At 37.8% G+C, this 21,995-nt stretch overlaps 1 protein-coding gene across 2 annotated transcripts in view; it reads left to right on the top strand.

Moving 5' to 3' along the window:
- The window catches only part of IFT74 (intraflagellar transport 74), an 85,594-nt gene that overhangs the window by 31,039 nt on the left and 32,560 nt on the right, over positions 1-21,995 (top strand). For both annotated transcript variants that reach the window (XM_014532292.1, XM_014532291.1), the window contains 4 exons: positions 1,313-1,456; positions 3,153-3,193; positions 7,048-7,127; positions 20,333-20,386. In XM_014532292.1, coding sequence (XP_014387778.1) covers positions 1,313-1,456; positions 3,153-3,193; positions 7,048-7,127; positions 20,333-20,386 — 319 coding nt within the window. The remainder of the gene's footprint in view (positions 1-1,312; positions 1,457-3,152; positions 3,194-7,047; positions 7,128-20,332; positions 20,387-21,995) is intronic.

The raw sequence follows: 21,995 nt of genomic DNA, 5'->3' as shown, positions 1-21,995 counted from the left end.
TAAAATTAGTAACAATGGAACATTGATTGCCATGATTGTTGGCATCTAGCTTGCAAAAGAAAGAAATATGAATGTTTTGTAATCATTCTTTTGGAAATTTGCTATTAAAAAGTTTGCTTGAAAGTATTAAGATTAAAAAAATTAAGAATCATTGATCAGCTGCCTCCTGCACACCCCACACTGGGGATCTAGCCTGCAATCCGGGCATGTATCCTGACCGGGAATCGAAACATGACCTCCTGGTTCATAGGTCATTGCTCAACCATTGAGCCACACCGGCCGGGCTGTATTATTTTTTATTGTTACTCTTCACCCGAGGATATTTTTTCCATTGATTTTTGGAGAGAATGGAAAGGGGAAGAGAAACATCCATGTGAGAGAGATACATCAATCAGTTGCCTCCTGCACATGCCCTGAAATGGGATGGAGGGTCGAACCTGCAACCCATGTACGTGCAAGGCGATGCTCTAACCAGCCAGAGCTCATCTGTATTTTTTTAAATTTTATTTTCTTGTTTAAAGTATTACAAATAGTAGTACATATGTCTCCTTTTCCCCCCATTGGTCTTCCCCCGGCCTTCATCTGTATTTTTTTTGTTATGCCTTTTCACCTGAAGCTAATCCATTACTGATCTTTGCCTATAACCCTTTGCCTATGGACTTTTAAACATTCACTTTTTCTTTTTTTTTCTTTATTGATTAAGGTATTACATATGTGTCCTTATCCCCCATTGTCCTCCGCTTCCCCCTCCCCCCATCATGCCTTCACCCCCCCTGGTGTCCAGTCAGAGAAAGATAAATATCACATGATCTCACTCATTTGTGGAATATAATGAACAACATAAACTGATAAACAAAAATAAAGCCAGAGTCATAGAAGCATCAAACAGACCGTTCAACCTAAGAGGGAAGGCAGGGGAGGGAGGGGGAGGTAAAAGATCAACCAAAGGACTTGTATGCATACATATAAGCATAACCAATGGACATGGCCAGTAGGGGGTAGTGAGGGCATGTGCTGGGGAATGGGATCTGTTGGGGAGAGGTCAATGGGGGAAAAAGGAGACGTATCTAATACTTTAAACAATAAATTTAAATTTAAAAAAGTTTAAAAAAAGGAAGAAAATATGCAGGGATCTATTTTTATTATTCCAGTTTAGAAATGTGTTTCCTAGCATTATTGACTAATCTAGATACTTGATATATCTATTTAAAGATGCTGGTGGTTTAAATGTGTCCTTATTCTTATAAAATGAAACCTATTTGAAATAATTTTTGATGAATTAATGCATTTTTCCTTTTTTTGCTCCCTTCAGGAAATAGCACACTCCCAGGTGAAACAGGAGGCTGTATTGCTGCATGAAAAACTTTATGAGTTAGAGTCTCATCGAGATCAAATGGTTGCTGAAGACAAAAGCATGGGGTCCCCAATGGAAGAGAGAGAGAGATTACTTAAGCAGGTAGGAAAAACAAACATACTTATTTTAATATGTCAGGATTTGATAAATATGTTTATTTTATTTAAGCCATATGAATTGACCAGAAAGCCAATAAGTGTATTGTGTCTTTAAAAAAGAGTGAAAAGTGAGCTTCACCTAAATCAGTATGAACTACTTGACCATTAAAATCTAGTAAAAATCATCTCTGACATAAATAGATTTTTTTACATACACCTTAATTTTATGTGGTGTTCATGCCTATGATGGCCATTTTTTTTCATGTTTTGGATTCTATGAGGAAAACTTAAAACTTTTCTTTGTTAGTTAATAAATAATTGGATAATCTTATTGAAGATCTGTTCCATTATTTATTTTGGGCTTCATATTTAGAAATGAAGTGTCCCACAGCTAATGACTTTTATTAATGAAATTAAAATCTCCTCCAAAATCTGCCTGTTCAGAATGACTCGGTTGAGTGCTGTACTGTGCACCGAAAGATTGTGGGTTCGATCCCCAAGTAGGGCACATACAAAAGGCAACCAATCCATGTTTCTCACATCGATGTGTCTCTCTTTGTCTGTCTCTCTCACTCTCTCACCCTCCACCCTCCTCCCCTACCCCATGTCCTCAGGTAAGGATTAAAAAATAAAAAAAGAGTCAGGCTGCTGTGGCTCAGTGGTTGAACATGGACCTATGAACCAGAAGGTCATGGTTCGATTCCTGGTCCGGGCACATGCTAGGGTTTCAGGCTCGATCCCCAGTAGGGGGCGTGCAGAAGGCAGGCGATCAATGATTCTTATCATTGATATTATTATTAAAAATAAATAAATAAAATCTCCTATGAAATCACAATATGTCATACAGCCATGTCACATGTATTCACTAGCTTCCTTACTACCCCAAGGCTGGCTTTAATTTAATACTAAGTTATAATTACCCTATTATTTATCATGAGATACCCTAACTTATAAAGCCCTTAGGAGAACTGCATGTGTATTTGAGAACAGCCAGTCAGGAGCCTACAAATGGAACTCCTTTGTAGTCTTAGATTGAATCCAATGGGTTTGGAAGAACCTTAAGGATCAGCTCAGGAGCTACTTAAGTATTATGATCATTCTTGAAAAGTATTAAAATCTAGATTCTCTGAAGGTCCTTGGAAAAGAGATCATTGGAGTCAAGGAAGAGTGGTCTTGGTTGGGACAGGTTACCAGATAAAATATCGTAAGTTAATATTTCAGATAAGCAAAGAATAATCTTTATATATATATATATGATAAGTATATTTCATATTGCATGATGTATATGTACCATAAAATTTATCTGAAATTCAAATGCAATGGGATTGCTAAATCTGTCAACCCCACCTTATATATTGGGGGTTTATATCTTAGATATTTATGTAAACTGATACAGTTTAACCTCATGGTGTGTGGCGTTGGTGGTATAGTGGTGAGCATAGCTGCCTTCCAGTTTAACCTCATGATACCATGTGGGTTAGTATGAAAGTATGTCACCACCCTTTCTTTCAGGAATAAATAAAAATGTGTGAATAGTTCCTTAGTGATGTTCCTTTTAACTTCAAAGGTTGAATTTTAAGTAAGTTTCAAGAGACAAGATTTGACATTTTAGGGCAACATATCTTAGAAGGAAATTATTTTTAAGATAGCCTAACAATGAATAATTCTTTAAATACTATTTTCTTTTTATGCCTTTATAGGTTAAAGAAGATAACCAGGAAATAGCCAGTATGGAGCGACAGTAAGTACATTTGTACTGGGACATTTTGCATCCCTTTCTCATCTTTTAACTTAAATTCTAAATGTACAAGAGGTGCATATTATCACAGTAATTTTGGTGTGGTTCACATTGATAATATTGACATAACTTTCAATCTTTTTTTTTCAGCTTTAACTATATTTTATATAATTCACATATTTAAAGCATACAGTTCAGAGTTTTATAGTATATTCACAGATTTATGCAAGCATCACTTCAGTCAATTTTAGATCTCTTTAGTAACCTTAATTATACCCTTCCTGTTATCCACACCCAATCATCCCCTCATCCTAGCCCTAGAGAACCACTTTTATTTTATGTAGGTAGAGTGGCCTATTCTGTATATCTACACTAATAAAAGACAAAGATGCTAATTGACTGTACCTTTGCTATGCCCCAAGCCACGCCCACCAGCCAATCAGAGCGACTATATGCAAATTAGCCCAACCAAGATGGCGGCCAGCAGCCACGGAGCTGGAGCAAGCAGGAGGCTTGGTTGCCCAGGCGATGGACGAAGCCAAGCTTCCGGCCTCCCCTGAGCCAGCTGCGGCCTCCACTCATGGCAACAAAGTTTCAATTATAGAAGACAAATAAATGCCAAACACTTGCTTCCAGCCAGCCTCCACTGGAAGCTTGGGTGGCTGGGAGCTGTGGCCAGCCTGCAAACAGCCATCAGCCCCTCACCCAGGCTGGCCACACCCTCATGGGGTGAAGGTGCCTGCTGGGGGGCTTAGCCAGCCTGCAAACGGCCCTCAGCCCCTCACCCAGACTGGCCAGGCGCCCCAGCAGGACCCCCAACCCTGAAGGGGCTGTGGCCAGCCTGCAAACGGCCATCAGCCCCTCACCCAGGCTGGCCAGGCACTCCTATATAATAAAAGGGTAATATGCAAATTGACCCCAACAGCAGAATGACTGGGAATGACTGGTCACTATGATACATACTGACCACCAGGGGGCAGATGCTCAATGCAGGAGCTGCCCCCTGGTGGTCAGTGTGCTCCCACAGGGGGAGCTCTGCTCAGCCACAAACCAGGCTGACAGCTGCCAGTACAGCGGTGGTGGTGGGAGCCTCTCCTGCCTCCTTAGCAGCGCTAAGGATGTCCGACTGCAGCTTAGGCCTACTCCCCGCTGGCAAGTGGACATCCCCCGAGGGCTCCCAGGCTGCCAGAAGGATGTCTGACTGCCAGCTTAGGCCCGATCCCCCAGGGAGCGGGCCTAAGCCAGCAGGTGGTCATCCCCCGAGGGGTCCCAGACTGTGAGAGGGCACAGGCTGGACTGAGGGACCTCCCCCTCCAAGTGCACAAATTTTTGTGCCCCGGGCCTCTAGTTTTATATAATAAATGGAATCATATAATATATGGTCCAGTGTGGCTGCATTCTTTCACTTAGCATAATGTTTTCAAGGTTCATCTGTATTGTAGCATGTATCAATATTTCTTTTTTATTGCCAAATATTTCTTATATGGATATACCATATTTATTTTCTGTCCATTCATTGATGGACGTTTAAATTGTTTTCATTTTTTGGCTGTGATTATGCTGGTATGAAATTCATGTACAACTTTTTGCATGGACATATGTTTTCACTCCTTTTGGGTATACACCTAGGAGTGGGATTGATGACTCATATAGTAACTCTATATTTAATTTTTTGAGGAGTTGCCAGACAATTTTCCAGTGCAGCTGCACCATTTTACACTTCTACCAGGGTTCCAATTTCTCCATGTCTTCACACTTGTTATCTCTTTTTTTATTATAGTCATCCTAGTGGGATCTCATTATGGTTTTAACTTGCATTTTCCTAATGATTAATGATGTTGAGCTTCTTTTCTTGTATTTATTGGCCATATGTATATCTTCTTTGGAGAAATCTATGTTCAGATCCTCTGCCCATTTTCAAATTGGTTTATTTATCTTTATTTAATTGTAATGGCTTCATTTATTCTAGATACAAATTTCTTAACAGATAAATGATTTGCAAAATGTTTGTCCCAATCTGTGAATGATCTTTTCACTTTCTTTTTTATTTTTAATCCTCACCTGAGGACATACAAGGACATACAAAGAGAGAGGAAGGGAGAGAGAAATGGAGAGAGAGAGAGGAAGGGAAAGCCAGAGAAACTACAATGTGAGAGAGAAACATTGATCGACTGCCTTCTGTACATACCCCAACTGGGGCTCGAACCCGTAACCCTATAGTGCACAGGACGACACTCAACTGACTGAGCCACTCTGACTAGATGTCTTTTCTAGAGAGGAAGGAAGAAAGATTGAAACATCAGTGAGAGAGAAACATCATTGATTGGCTGCCTCTTTGCATGCCTGCTACTTGGGATTGAGCCTGAAACCTGGGCATGTGCCCTGAATTGAAATTGATTAAGTGACTTCTTGGTTCCCGGGTCAAAGCTCAACCACTGAGCCATACCAGTTGGGTACCTTTTCACTTTCTTGAAGGTATCCTTTGAAGCACAAAAGTTTTAAATTTTGATGTCTATTTTATTTATTTTTTCTTTTATTGCTTGTGTTTTGGTGTCATATATAAGAAATCAGTTTCTAATCCAAAGTCACAGAGATGTATGCTTATGTTTTATTTGAAGAGTTTTATAATTTTTGTATATGATTGTAAGGTAGGAGTCCAATTTTTTTAAAAATATATTTTATTGATTTTTTACAGAGAGGAAGGAAGAGAGATAGAGAGTTAGAAACATCGATGAGAGAGAAACATCGATCAGCTGCCTCCTGCACACCTCCTACTGGGGATGTGCCCGCAACCCAGGTACATGCCCTTGACCAGAATCGAACCTGGGACCTTTCAGTCCGCAGGCCGACGCTCTATCCACTGAGCCAAACCGGTTACGGCAGGAGTCCAATTTTATTCTTTGATTGTACATATCCAGTTGTCCCAGCACCAGTTATTGATATATTCTTTTTTGACAAATATCTATATATATAAAAGCCTAAGCAACTGGCTGACCAGTATCTATGATGCACCCCTACCAGGGGCAGGGGGCAGATGCTCAGCGCAGGAGCTGCTGAGCTGCGGTGACTTGACAGCTGTGGTTCTCAGGTGATGCACGGGGAACCAGAGAGGAGGGAGCCAGATTCCGGGGTGCATCACCCAAGAACTGCCCCCGGGGCCCCCTCAGGGGATGTTGGAGAGCCAGTTTCAGCCCAATCCCCACATGCCAGGCCGAGGGACCCCAGCAGTGCACAAATCCGTGCACCAGGCCTCTAGATATTTAATATTCTTTTCCCATTTAATTGTCTTGCATATTTGTAAAAAATCAATTATATATAGATGCAAGATCTGGACTCATAGTTCCATCTCACTGATAGAGTTAGGGGGAGTGAAGATCAAGTCACAAATATTCCAGAACCATAGTTATGATTACTGTATACTAAGTACAGCTGCTTTTGCTAGAATTTTAACCCATATGATCTATCAATGCAAATTTTCTCCTATTTTTTAATGTTTGAGATTAATTTTCCAATTAGTTCAGTTTATACAAACCTACCAAAAACAAGTTACTAAATATTTTTCACTTCCTTAATGTTTTAAGTCATGCTCAAAACAATGTGGGCAAGCATCAGCTTTTGGAATCGGGCAACCTAACATTTGCAGAATATACTTTCAGTTCAAATGTGAATCATGAAAAAAGATCTAGAAAAAACATTTCTCTCTAAATTTGTAGTATTATCCTGAGAATAGGGCACATTATTTCTAGATATTGTTTATGCAGCTTAGAAAAGACATGATTTCCTAACATCATCATTAAATGTTTTCACTGAATACCTATATTATCTGTCATAAATTCATTAAATAATATTTTGAATAGGTTAACAGATATAAAAGAAAAAATCAATCAATTTCATGAAGAAATTAGACAACTTGACATGGATTTAGAAGAACACCAAGGTAATTTTTCTGGCATTTTTATAATGTATATTAACAGCTAAATGGCAGTATTGATACAGTGTTAATTTGGGCCTTGGGGACTGTTTATACGGGATTTATTATTTAATTATGACATCACTAACTTTACAAAAATACTAAAGCATACTACTAAATATTATAATTAATATTAAATTATTTAAGTCAACTCAAAACTTGAAATAACTTAAAATGATTATAGAACAATAAGAATTTATTTTCCTTGGCAAAGCAATAAAAAAAATGAAGTAAAATGGTTTCAAGTTGTTACAGATTTTAAAGTTATACTTTCTCAATATAGTCAATTATTAATTAACTGGGTTAACTGATAGAGTTGGGAGGAGTGAAGATCAAGTCACAAATAATCCAGAAAGAAAGACTTGTTTAGGGTACCCAGTAATGATGTAGCAAGTCCTGGAATTTTTGATCCTATTCCAACTTTTTCTAGTAGTGGGATTTGAAGAGCCAAGACAGGAACCAGAGCACTTGGGGAAGCCTGGGGTCTGAACAAGTAGAAATGCTGTGTGACTTGGGAGCTGCAGTGTGGTCAGGGGAGGAGGTTGGGTACTATAGTTTCTTAACCAGCTTCTCTGTAGTAAGAGAAACTAAGGTGGATTTCTCATGGCACTTTCATCATAGATTAATTGCAAAGCAGTTAGTATGCTCTTGGATTATAAAGAATTGACTATATTTTTATGAGTTAGGTATTATATTATAAACTGTGCATATATATGTATAGCTATTATGGCTAAAGAAACATTACTAGCAAGGAAAAAAGGGTATTCTATCTCTAAAATTTTTTACTTCAATTTTAAATTCAGTGTACTCATTTATTTATACTTTTTTGATTTATGAATAATAGAACTAGTTACTATTGATTGATTACTTGCCTGATCTTTGCAAGAACCCTTTGAAGCCTTGTAACCCCTTTTATACCTGTTGAAGCTCAGAGAAGTTACTCAAATTCCCACAGCTAGTAAGGGGTAAAGTCTATATTTTAACCAAGTTCTCCTTGACCAGAAAGTTTTCATTGTATTGTCCAAACAAAATTCTGGATTTCTGATATGAAGTTCTGCATTTGTGAAACAAAAATATTCTTATGAAATATTTACATATTTGTATTTACTTATGGCTACTAATGCCTTTATATAAGGTATCTCTAAAGGCAGACAAACTTTAAAGACCAATTATTAGGTAAGTAAGCTTACCTGGAATTTATTTTCTCATCTGCAAAATGAATATAATAGTCCTACCTAACTAAGATTTATAAATATTAAATGGTATACATGGCAGGGTAGGCTTACAATAAGTTGTTAAGACTATGATCATGTTATTTAAGTTATTTTATTGCTTTTAACTTATATAGATTTAGTATTCTAGATTTTCTTTTTTTTTCTTTTTTAAAAAATATATTTTATTGATTTTTTACAGAGAGGAAGGGAGAGAGATAGAGAGTTAGAAACATCGATGAGAGAGAAACATCGATCAGTTGCCTCCTGCACATCTCCCACTGGGGATATGCCCGCAACCAAGGTACATGCCCCTGACCGGAATCGAACCCGGGACCCTTCAGTCCGCAGGCCGACGCTCTATCCACTGAGCCAAACCGGTTTCGGCTTCTAGATTTTCTTTATTAATATCTTATTCTGGGAAATGTGATAATGTTCTTGATTTTAGATACTTTATAGGATACATTTTAAGTAATCTTCCTTTTTATAAATTGTAATTTCTACAACATTTAATGTATTTTTTAGTAAAATAGCTCTGTTTGGAGGTAATAATGATTAATTGCTAGTTCTAAGATAAGTAGAATGCTTTGAATTTTAGCTTCCATTTTCCTTTTTGTTTTGTAACCTTCTTTGTCCTTTTTTATTAATGTAGAAAAAGATAATCTGTAATGTAATAGCAGAAATCATTTATATATAAGAATATGTAAAATATAGGTGATATATAAATATTATGCTTATATGTACATATATGAACATCCTAAAATATTGGCACAACAGCAAAGGGAATTTTGTTAAAAGGTCGCTTATTATTTCTTGCGTGTAATAGCCTCCTAACTTGTCTCCCTACCTCCAATCTTGCCCCTCATAGATTCCTCCACCACAGTATTGGCAGAGTGATTAATGTAAAATGAGATTCTGTGTCATTCTCCTGCTCGACCATGGGTCCCCATGACCTTCAAGATGAAGTTTAAGAATTTTTGAGTAGCATCTAGTTTCTTTGTAATCTGGTGTTTATGTCGTCAGCCTCCTCTCCCACCCCTCATCATCTCTATCCTTACATTTTGGTAGAATCTACTTGTATCCCACACCTCACCCCTTTACCATCTGTTGAACTGTTTCCTTCTCAGTCCATTGCTCCTACTATTTGTTCCCTTGTCTCGACTGTCCTTTCCCTGCTATTTACCTTACTATTTTCTGATCTTTTAAGCTCTAGCTCAGGTATCCTTTTATTCAGCATAATATCCCTAACTTCTCTCCCTAACCTGTTTCTGAGCTGGGCTAAGTGAGTGGCCTCTGATATCAGAGCGCATTGTGCATAAGTATCTACACTGACTGCATATGTTAGCACTGTCTTCCTAGGTGCTTGTCTTTCCCAAGTTTAGGCAATAAGTTCTCAAGGACAAGGGCTATGTCTTATTCACTTTGGTGTAACCTCTTTCATCACAATGTCTGGGAAAATAAACAATAAATGTAGAATGAACTAAAGTAAAAGTTGGGCTCTAGTCACTTTTTTGGGCCCTCTAGTTCTTCAGTTGTACATATACACTCTTATCCAGAGAGTTTGATTGATTAGGAGAGGTTTTATCACTTTCTAGAGAATTCTTACCTTGGATTTTCTTTTTACATCTGTTTTCTCAGTAATCCTGAGTCAAAATTCTGGGCAATCTGCTTCTTAAGATGTAAAGGATAATCAAATTATTTTGACTTTCTGGTCCATACTTATCTCTGCTTCTAGCTTTATTCTCTCTGGTCCTCTTTATTAATTTTTTAGAAGCCACCTGGCTGCTTCCATTTATAATCCTGTGGTTAATCCAACTGGGTCTCCTTTTGCCTTGTAGTAGGGGTTCTGATTAATATAGCATGAAACCATAAATGATGTATATACACATCTGACTTTGTTAGTAGTTGCTTCAACCTTTTAGTTTTCAAATAAAGTTTTAAAAAGTTTGCATTGCCCTGGCCAGTGTTCTCAGTGATTAGAGCATCGGCCCACACACCAAGGGGTCATGGGTTCGATTCCCAGTCAAGGACGTGTACCTGGTTTGCAGGTTTGATCCCCAACCACAGTAGGGGAGTTTGTGAGAGGCAATCAATTGATGTGTTTCTTTCACATCCATGTTTCTCTCCTTTTCTCTCTCTCTCTTTTTCCCTTTCCCTCTTTCTTCCTCCCTTCCACTCTCTCTAAAAATTAATGGAAAAAATATCCTTGGGCGAGGATTAAAAAAAAAAAGGTTTCAATAATTAATTCTAAATTCAAAGGCAGCCTTAGATACTGGGTAAGGTGCAGTTATGTTCTGACTAGATATTAATGGTGGCCTTGTAATCCAACAACTTCTTCGAGGGCATTGTATTTATTCATTTTAATAAGTTTTTAAGGCTATGATTTACAAAAGTTACATTGAATAATTATGTCTCAAAGTTAACTAAATAAAATCAGTTAACAGTTATTTGACTTCTCTCTGAAAATCCTCATTGTTTCGTGATGCTGAGTTATCAGTTTCTGTGACAATCTGGAATAAAATAGGAAAAAATCTTCACAATACACGTAGACTTTTGACCAATTCTAGATGGATTTCTTTGCTCTCACATCTTTACTTAGTCTTTGTAAATGATATAAAAAATAATATAATCTCATAACAAAATTTTTGTTAGAATAAAGTATCATTACTTTTTTTTAATTGCTAGGGGATGTCATTTTATCATGTTATGTATTTGCTAGACTTCACCCATATATTAGTTTTATTTTATTAATGGATCAGGTAATTTTGTTATATGGGTTTTAAATATATTCAGGTTTAATGTATACTGTCTTATATTAATTGGGGAAGGAATTGTTACTATTTTTGCTAACTAGAAGCAATGAGAAAACACTATGTTGAAAATTGTTACATGGTCATTTTGGCTACAAACTGCATGATAATTAAAGCACAGCATTATGGGCAAGTGTCATGCTACTTTTCAGAAGAGCCCAAACCCATCCTGATTTCTCCTTTCTCAGAGGAAGTGCCAACCATTGAATATTTACTTAATTGTTGCTTTTTTAAATGTTGCATCTGTATGAGAAAGGTAAAGTAGTGGAAAAAGCATTGTTGCCTTGGGTAAAGAAGACAACAAATAGATAATAGTAGCCTATATTCTCAATAAATGATATCATCATTTTAAATAAAAATCCTTTTACCTCAAGGTTTACTTATAACATATAGCTGAGTAATTTTTAAAAAATATATATTTTATTGATTTTTTACAGAGAGGAAGGATAGAGTTAGAAACATTGACGAAAGAGAAACATCGATCAGCTGCCTCCTGCACACTCCCTACTGGGGATGTGCCCACAACTGAGGTACATGCCCTTGACCGGAATCGAACCTGGGACCCTTGAGTCCGCAGGCAGATGCTCTATCCACTGAGCCAAACCGGTTAGGGCAGTAATTTGTTTTTAATAAGGTAATTGTTGACTAAGAAAGTTTTTATTCTCACCACAAATTAATACTTGAGTGTTTATATAGCTCATATTGAAGGTCCCTCAAATTAAATGTTTCTTGGTCCACTGAAATCAGGTCCTTACTTACTCTTCACTATTTTACATTAAATTCTATATAAAGCGGTGTTATTACTTTATGACATGACAAAATCTTTTGTGGAATAGGAGCACAAAATAAGTGATCAGTCTTCTATGTAGAATTCCTGAGCCTTTTGAAATTGAGTTGGTTCTCAGCTTTACCCAACATTGGCTTGTGTTTAGGCTTTCTACCATTTGTCCATCTGCTCCCAGCTTCCAAAAATTTATTACTATTGTTTCCTTTTCTATTTTCCTCATTGCTGGAGTTTTACCTTTAAAAATCCTTTATTCTATAGTTTTAGCGGTGTTTAACAGAAGGGAAGAAGTGGGATGGAAATTAGATGTGCATATTCAACTTGCCATCTTTATCAGAAAATTACTGCTTATAACTTCACTTACCCAGAATTTCTTAGAGTTTTAATCACTTTGGATGCACTTCATTTTGTGTGTGTCTGTGTTTCTGTGTGTGTGTTTTGCCTGAAATGAATTATTTCCTTGTGCTTTCATTAACTGTGCAATTAGCTTCAGCATATAGGAGGTTACCTCTTTCTGCTTTTTAAAAACTTTTCTTTAATTAATTGTTACAGATTCCAATTAATTTTCTTTTTTAAAATTTTGTGCTCTTCATATATGAATCTGGTATGTGCTTAATGTGAAAAAATTTAAGCAGTACAAAAAGTATATAAAGTAAAAAGTTATCTCCTTTCTCCTCAAACTCATTCTGGTCTTCAGAGGTAATCATTTTTTACAGTTTGATGGTTAGCTTTTTAGACTTTTTCTATAAATCTGCAAGCATATATTTTTTTAAAAGTAATACTATATAGTTCTTCTAAGCTTGAGTTTTTTCATTTAATTATATGTAATGTACAGTCTTCCATATGGGGATGAATATACTTCCTTCTAAAAAGTATAGCATCATGGCTTTAAAGCCAGATGAAAAATGGTGCCTAGCACATAGTAAGCACTTGCAACAAGTATCAGCTGCTGTCATTGTTGTTATTGTTGTTAAGTAGTATTTGCTATATCCATATTGATATGTAGGTTGTTTCTCATTTTTCACTACTAAGTGCAATGCTGCAGTAAGTAGCCTTGCTGCATACATGTTTGTTAACTTGTCTATTTCTAATGGGTAAATAAGATCTACAAATTGCCAGTTTAAAAATAGTCACAGGAATATCAAGTACAGCATCAGTAATATAGTTAATATTACTTTAATAACTGTGTATGTCTTATCAGAATGTTTACTTCTTAATTATATAAATATCTAATCACTGGGTTATATATCTGAAACTAATATAATGTTATATGTGAACTAAGTGAAATATTTAATAGAACCTTACTTATGTTCACAATTTTTATTGCTTTTGCAAATTTATTTCCGAAAAAGTTGTACCATTTTATACAATCAACAGCAGTATGTGAAAGTGCTTCCTTACCAATGCTAGTTGTTATAAATTGCTTACTTTTTGTCAGTCAAGATAATATACACTTTTCTGACAATTCCCTGTTCTCAAAGGCCTGAATTTGTGGTACTGCCATGATCCACAAGGTGGGGCTAATTTTCTGAATATCTACATACACAGGCAAGGTTTGATGAATAGTTAATACAGTATAGTCACATACATTCCCAAGAAGGATTTTTGGGAGTTTTTACTTACTACAAATTATTCCTTCATTTTTAAAGTACAGTATCTTCCCAAAGTTTGATTAAATTGTAAAATTGACTACCATATAATTCTTAATACAACATATCACAAATATCTAAATATCTAACTGCTACAATGTGATAAATATGTATCATAATAGAAGTATACATAAAATGCTATAGGATCATTCAGTTACTATCCTAAACTCTGAGTGAACTCATTTGCAGTTTATTCCATAATTTATATGTTTCTTTCAGGAGTTGTAAAAATATAAAACATAACACTTAGAATATTTCTTTATGCTCAGAGTTTTAAGACCCAGGTTAGAAGCTTTGGTTCTTTGGTTATTTTAGGTAAAATGGAATTTATTAAAACAGAATAACTTTATTGTAGAGCACAGGTTCTGCAACCAGAATGCCAAATCTGGACTGCGCTATTTTACTGGCTGATTTTGGAATTGCTACTTGACCTTTACATATCTTAGTTTCCTCGTCTTTACAATTGAGATAATAACAGTAGCTAAATCACTCTTAGGGTTGCTGTGAGAATTAGATGAATGGAGAGAGAGTGTGTGTGTGTGTGTGTGTGTGTGTGTGACTCAGAATAACTTTCCTGGTGATTTTCCCAAAACATGTTTTGGAAAGTATTTTCCCATTAACAAAGTTTTCCCCAGGATATACAAAATGATCTAATTTCAGTGTGGTTTATCTTCTGGTATCTGAGATTTCAGATGGCATATATTCATTGCTATTCTGGTTTCTAAATATACATTTCATGAAGAAAAATGGATCATTGCTTATTGTCTAAGTTGGAGATTAGTTAAACTACACTTTATGTCTTTTATTAGAATTGTGCTATTATCTCCAGACCAAATATATCAGCACCATCTGAAACTTATTAGAAATAAAAATGATTGATCTCCACCCCAGGCCTACTAAATGTGAAACCCTAGGGATAGGGCTTAGCAATTTGTGTTTCAACAAAACCTTCCGATGGTTCTGATGCAGGCTGAAGTTTGATAATCACTGCTTTAGGCAGTAACTAAAACGTTATGCTGTGTTTAGTACATGCCAAGGACTCCTCATTATGCCACCAGATATTATTGACATTACTCTGCTGAAACTACTTCTACATAGTCCTTTTTTTTCTTTAAAATTTTGACGGTTTTAGCAGTAATTGAACTTTTACATACTTAGATAATTGCACATTTTTAAAGTGGTTCCAGTGTGTAGAAATAGAATTATCAGATCTTGTCTGTTTAAGCTGTAAAGAAAATGTCCTGATTAAATTTAAAACATTTGTAGAGAATGTATGATTGGTCAGTTGGGTTAAACCTAAAGGCAAAAGTTACTTTAAAACAATAAATTTACATGTACTAATTTTAACATACCAGTTTAATAGTAGTTGATAAGCTAGTTTAGTATATACTGCTTTAATGCTGTGTCAAAAGTTGGTGGGAGAGAGAGACCAGGTAAAAAGGTGGAATTTCATAGGACCTCAAAACTAATTAAAATTGAAGTAGGAGTGGAGGAGGAGGAAGTGTCCTGGCTTGCTAAAATATATGAAAATGTTAGAGGGGGTTCAGGTAAGAGCTCAGTATGAATTAATGTGATTTAGCCTCCAAAAGAGCTGAAATCCTAGACTGCATTAACAAAAAGATGAATATATAGACTATGGGAAGTGATAGTTTTCTTAGAATCCTAAGTTTCTTAGCATCGATTTTAAAAGCAATAAAGAACTGGAACTCGCTGAGTAGAATGAACAGAATGATAAAGAGAATGAAACCATGCTACATAGGAACATTCAAAGGTACTGAGCGACTTAACTTGCCTCAGAAGGACCCCAAGTGCTGGGAAGGAAAGAACCTGGATGTGTAAAAGTCTTTCAGAGCTTATTCTTTTTAAAAAAAAAAAATGTTTTTATTGATTTCAGAGAGAGGAAGGGAGAGAGATAGAAACATCAATGATTAGAGAGAATCATCTGTAGGCTGCCTTCTGCACACCCTCTACTGGGGATCAAGCCCACCACTGGGGCATGTGCCCTGACTGGGAATCGAACCTTGACCTGGTTCATGGATCTACGCTCAACCACTAAACCACGCCAGCCGGGCGGGGGTTTATTCTTGCCCCACATCTCTAATTTTATTTGCTTTCTGCTACCCTTTCACCTCCAAAATCAGTGGGCCTGCCAAGTTGGGGATTTCAAGGCCAGGGGAATCACTAGCATGTGCCCTGTTGGATATTGATCAAGAGAGAAGTTTGGGGTAGCTACCTGTTCTGGAAAATGACAATCAGACCTTTTATAGGCTCAGAACTACTTCTTAGAGCAGCAGTCACCAACCTTCCGGACCTCACAGACCACCAGTCTGCGGACCACCGGTTGGCGACCGCTGTTAGTGTATAACAGTAAAGGTAGCACTCTAAGCCCTGAGTTAAGAGAACATCATTTGATGGAAGAAAAGTAAAGAATCAGATGAGCGTACTGACAGTAAAGACAAAGGTGGTGTGGTATTCAGCCCCTTTGCAAGAGGATTATATCTCCCTGACTCCACTGGCTGGCTAGCAGAGAGTACAAAGAACAATATTGTCTTTTCTGCAATATCCCAACTCTTTTATAATAGTCCATTCTCATTTTTTTCTTTCCTCCCTCAGAGGGGGGAAAAAGCCTGTATTTATAGAGTAAATTTTGAGTTATTTGTCTTAGTAGTTTATGCATTTCTTTTTAAAGAATTTTTATTGATTTCACAGAGGAAAGGGGGAGAGAGAGAAAGAAACATCAATGATGAGAGAGAATCATTGATCAGCTGCCTCCTGCATGGTGACCCTCACTGGGGATTGAACCCACAACCTAGGCATGTGCCCGACTGGGAATCGAACCATGACCTCCTGGTCCATAGGTTGACGCTCAACCACTGAACCACACCAGCTATGGAGTATATACATTTCTTGAAGGAATATATAGTATGCATCTCTGTAATTTCTACATTACCTGTTAAAGTGCCTTGCTGAAATGATTTTTTATTTAAAAAAATCCTGAACTCCTTTCACCCATCTAGTTGCCATATTATTTTATACATAATTTATATTTTATTTTAATTTTTTATTTTTGAACACCTAATAAATTATACACCCTTCTAGCATAGACTGGTAGCTATCTTGTTTATTTTGGTATCTGTAGCACCTGTTATAGTATCTGGCACTAGTAGGTACTCAGTAAATTTGGAATATATTATGTGCAACCATGATCACATCGAGTGCTCAGAACTTGAGGATAGCTCTGAAATGACCCTGTGTCCTTTTCCTCTCCTTCGGTTTCCTTATTCTTGGTTTTACTACATTAGACCCTTTGCTTGCCTGCTTTCCACCTCCAGTAGGATATACTGATCAGCTTCCTGTATCTATGATCTTGTGTCCTCTCCTGTGATTGCAAATATAAGGACACATTTGATAGCTCCCCTACCTTAGGACTGCCCATATGAGCCCCTCACACATTAATCCTCCAACTGAGAAATCGTAAAATAGTGAAGTTCACTAGTGCTCTGAACTCTTTTCTTAACAACAGTGATATGGAAGGAGGTTTTCTGAAGCTTGGGAATCTGCTAAGACGTACGGGAGCTCTATCCTATCTCACCCAGCTGGCAGCTGTATAGCTGGAGACGCTGAGCAGATGTGTCTTCCAGCTCAATTTGATGGCAACTAGGAGCATGGATTTGAGGGGAGCATAAGGGAGGAATTCCCTTGACTTGGATGATAAGCATATGGTGAAGGACTTCCAAATGTATTAGGGAATACAGAGGGGTGCAGACTGTGAGTTTAATTATGGCTATACTAGTATCGGGATGTCCTGAAAGGTACCTAGATGAATATACCTAGAAAACAATTGGATAAAACAATCTGAAAATTAGGGGAAAAGCCACAGTTGAGAGTTCTTAAACCTCAAGAATCGGTGGGATTTCCTTAGGTGTAATGTAGCATTACAAGTCAGTTAATAGCAGAACTCAAAATGTAAATGAAGAAAAAAGAGAACACCATGAAGGGAAGACAGAGAAGGAATTATCTAAGCGTAAGAAAACCCAGAAAAGCGGCCCCAACAAAACAGATAAGGGAAAAAAATTGGATGGATCAATAGTGTCAAATATTGCAGAATAAGGTAAGAGTTGAAAACTGCTCCTTGCATTTGATAATTAAAGAATAATATAATGTTATTGAGAACAATTTCATTGGAATGGCAGGAGGCGATGCTTCATTGTGATGGCTTGAGATCTTATAGCAACATGAGGAACTGGAAACATGTAGGAGATTCTCTTAACTTTAGAAGAGGAAAGATATGATGAGTTAAATTCCTGTAAAGCCAAGGTTGCAGGCCTCCTCCTAATACCTTAATGCCTGACTTATCTCTCAAGAGTGCAGCTTCTCAGACAGTTGCAATAAGGAACCAGCACTCAGAAACCTAGGCCGTGACAGGTTCAGCAGATACTAACTTTTCTGCTACTTCTCAGCTGTTTTATAACATTTACATGCACATCACCCTCCTCTGAGGCTATTCATTCCAGATTATGTGTGCTACACACGCCACTTCTCTCTGTTTCCCACTCAAAATGCATTGCCATAAGGTAAATGAATGATGACATTTTTATAGGTCTAATCTTAATTCATCTTTAAAAAGCGTAATCATTTACAAAGGTTGTCATTGGTAACAAATGTTCTCTTTTCCTTCCCCTCACAGCTAGTCATGCTCTGAGACCACTGCTGATCTTTTGAACTGAGTAGTAGTTCAGTAAAGTCATTAATACATTCCAAGCCTTAGCCTGAGTGAACCCAGTGTTCCCTGTAGGTCCTGGTGTCCCCTAACTAGGAATTCATGACCACTGGGTATGCACTGTACTTAGACAGTATTGTTTGAGAGGCCTTGACAAGATTTTCTGTGTATCAGAATGAGCCTGGGTAAAATATTTTCTGACCAGAAAGAAAAAAAGCTGTTCACTGACCCAGGTCTCTGGCTGCCTTCAGCTTTGTGTACTTTTAACTCACTTCCCACCAAGCAAGTCTGTGTACAAGTGGAAATCCTGCCTCCATGAAATTAGCAGCTCTACCCGATTATGTTCCTCTGCTCCCTCACTTCATTGCTACTGTAGCCAGTACTGAGAAGAACTGTATGCGCTATAGGGAGTTATATGGAGCACCGCTAACCTTCTGGGTTTTAGTCTCTGAGTCTCTCAGCTCCTCCATTTTCTTTGAAGGCTTCTTCCTAAAGTCCTTCTAGATGCTGGCTTCTTATCAGGAACCCCCTTAGCCTTTTATCCCTTCCTTCTTTGCTTGGCATCATCCTAATAAGCTTCCTTAGTCTCTCCAGAATGAAGCAAACACAAATTTATTCTGCTTACTGTCCCCGGGGCCCTGGGGACACAGGGCTGCAGCTGTCTCACTAGCCCAAGAAAATACCATGTGCCTCCAGTTCAGTTTTGGTTACACTGGAAATCCTGTTTGTATAAAGTAATTATAATCCATCTCTGCTGACGAGCCTTTTCTGCAGCCTGTGTCAGATTTCATCCATCTGTCTGGTCCTCAGATTTTTGCCCTTTTGAACATGTCTCTTACATATATTAAATGAAACATGTCCAAAACTGCCATAAGCAACGTCTTCAACTTGCTGCTTCTCCTTTTAATTAATAATGCCACCATGTCCTGCAGTTACTCAAGGAGAAACCTGTTTAACCCTCACCAAAATCCTTTGTCTGGCTCTTAAATGTCTCAAACAAATACTTATCACCTTACATCCTAATTTGCCACCACTCCACTCCAGGCAACCTTCATCTGTCACCCACATTACTGTAACAAGCTCCTAACTAGTCTTATAACCTCCATCTCACTTCTATTATATTCTCCAGATCAGAAATCTTTTTTCAGAAATGCAAACAGACCATTTTATTCTCCTGCTTAAAATTCTTCGGTAATTTTACCATTGTTCTTAGAAGGAAGTCCAAACTTTTATAATATGTGTCTTATAAGATTTCTCATAACCTGCCTCATGTTTGTGCCACTTTTCACTTACCTTCTCTGCCTTAGCCATATTACTCTTTCAGTGTCATAGCCATCCTTACCTTCATGTTTCTGTACTTGTAATGCTTTGACTTTGAAATTAATCTTCTGTTCTTTGACCAGGTAACTCTTATTCATTTATTCTTTATAATGCAGCCTAATTACTACTTCTTTAGAGAAAATTTCCCTGAGCTCCTCAACTAAATTAGTTGTCCTGGTTCTATGCTTCTATAATACCCTTTATTTTTCATACCATAGCACTTAGTACATTTTAATTACTTGTTAAGTACCTAGACTTTAAGCTCTGTCGGGGACGTAGCCCACTATCTTGCTTGCCGATGTGAGCTATTCAAAGGTGGAATGAACTTTCATTGGAGCTTATGTTTCCATTACCAGGAGTGTTCATGTGTAGGCTGAATAGCTCAAAGTTGGGACTGAAATAGAGAACCATGGGAAAGCCTTTAAGTCCTTTCCAAGTAGTCAAACATACAAATATAGTGGTTTTAAAAGATTCTGTAAGTCACACATTTGTAATACCTTAACTAATAAAGAGTTTAAAAAAAAAGATTCTGTAAGTCAATGTATAAGAATTACACCTAATTGAAAGTACTGAATATTCAATGAATAATCACATATGGAGTACTTAAGAGATGTTTCTAATTTAGAATATTGTATCTGGAATTTTTGAAATTAATATTATATTTTGTATCTCTCATAGGTGAAATGAATCAGAAGTACAAGGAACTAAAAAAAAGGGAGGAAACTATGGATGGTAAGTGGTAGTCTTATAGATATGAAAATATTATATTTTCAGGTAACTGTTCATTTATACCAAATCAGAGATCTCATTTGGGAAGAAATAATGGCTAATAAATGCAGAAGTGTGGACATTCAAAGTATTTGCCTTGAAGAATTATATAAATATCTAGCATATGGGATAGGTTGAGAATTCTAACAAAGTATGTATGTGTGTAAGTGTATGTATTAATGTATGTTGGGATGTGCCCGCAACCAAGGTACATGCCCTTGACCAGAATCGAACCTGGGACCCTTGAGTCCGCAGGCCGACGCTCTCTCCACTGAGCCAAACCGGTTAGGGCTGGGACAGATTTTAAATCTAGTATTTATTTATAGTCTATACTAGGGGCCCAGTGCATGAATTCATGCACCTTGAAAGGAACTCTGGGCTGTGAGGCTGCAGTGGGCAGAGGGGCAGGTCTTGGCCCATCCTCCATGCCCCTGCCCAGCCCCTTCTGCTGTGGCCCCTGGTGCCCTATCTGCTAGCAGCCCTGCTTCCACTGTCTCTGCTCCCACGCGCTGATGGTGCCAGCCCCGCTCGCACCCGCTGATGGTGCGGAGCGATTGGGGCTGGCGCCAGCAGTGGGTGCGAGCAGGGCTGACACTGTCAGCAGGTGGGAGCGGCAGCTGCTCCCTCGACCGCCCCTAAGGAGCAGGGGGAGGTGGAGAAGCCCTTAGGGGTGATCAACGCCGGCAGTGGGTGCGAGTGGTGGCTCTGGCGCTGGCAGCAGGTGTGAGTGGGGCCGGTGCCAGCAGCAGATGTGAGTGGGCAGGATTGCGGCACGCGGGAGCAAAGAACTTTCAGTAACCACCAGAGGCTCACCCAGATAACAGCGACCGGCGCCCTGCCTTGGTATGGTGCCCCTGCTCACCTGCTCCATCCTGCCGCAGCCGACGCCTGCCATGTACCACGTGCGTCCCTGGTGGTCAGTGCATGTCATAGCAACCGGTTGTTCAGTTGTTCCGCCATTCGGTCTATTTGCATATTATATATAGATAATCTATAGACCACTTACTGCTTGAATATTGAATATTCTCTTTTAAATGCTTCACTATGTTCACCTTTAATAACTTCACCTTTTTTAGCTTTTGTAATATTTATTTATTGTTACTTAGTTCTATCACATTTAGTAGTCTTTAGTTGTAGCTTCTCTTCACTTTTAAAAAAAATCTTAACTTTGTAGATTGATCTTCACTTAAACTAATACTGTGCATTTAAAAAGTTTCAAAATTGATATAAATTATCTATTCCTGGTTTTCTTCTTAAAGTGTCGTTTTGCTAGACCTATGAAATATGAAGTTTTATAGGCCTGATGTCAATAGTTACCTTTAAAGAAGCATGCTATAAAGCAGTAATTGCCAACTTTAACAATATCCCAAGATTTCCTTAAAATATTAGCAAGTATCAAAATTAATTCATTGGGGTTTTTTTTATTGTTTAGAGTATTAAATATGTGTCCTTTTTCCTCGATGGACCCCTCCCACCCCTGGCCACTCCCACCCCCCAGGACAAGCCCTACCACCCCAGTGTCCATGTCCATTGGTTATGCTAATATGCATGCATACAAGTCCTTTGGTTGATC

Source organism: Myotis brandtii, unplaced genomic scaffold (assembly GCF_000412655.1).
Source record: "Myotis brandtii unplaced genomic scaffold, ASM41265v1 scaffold871, whole genome shotgun sequence".
Classification (NCBI taxonomy): Eukaryota; Metazoa; Chordata; class Mammalia; order Chiroptera; family Vespertilionidae; genus Myotis; species Myotis brandtii.
This window is presented reverse-complemented; position numbering and strand designations above follow the sequence as displayed.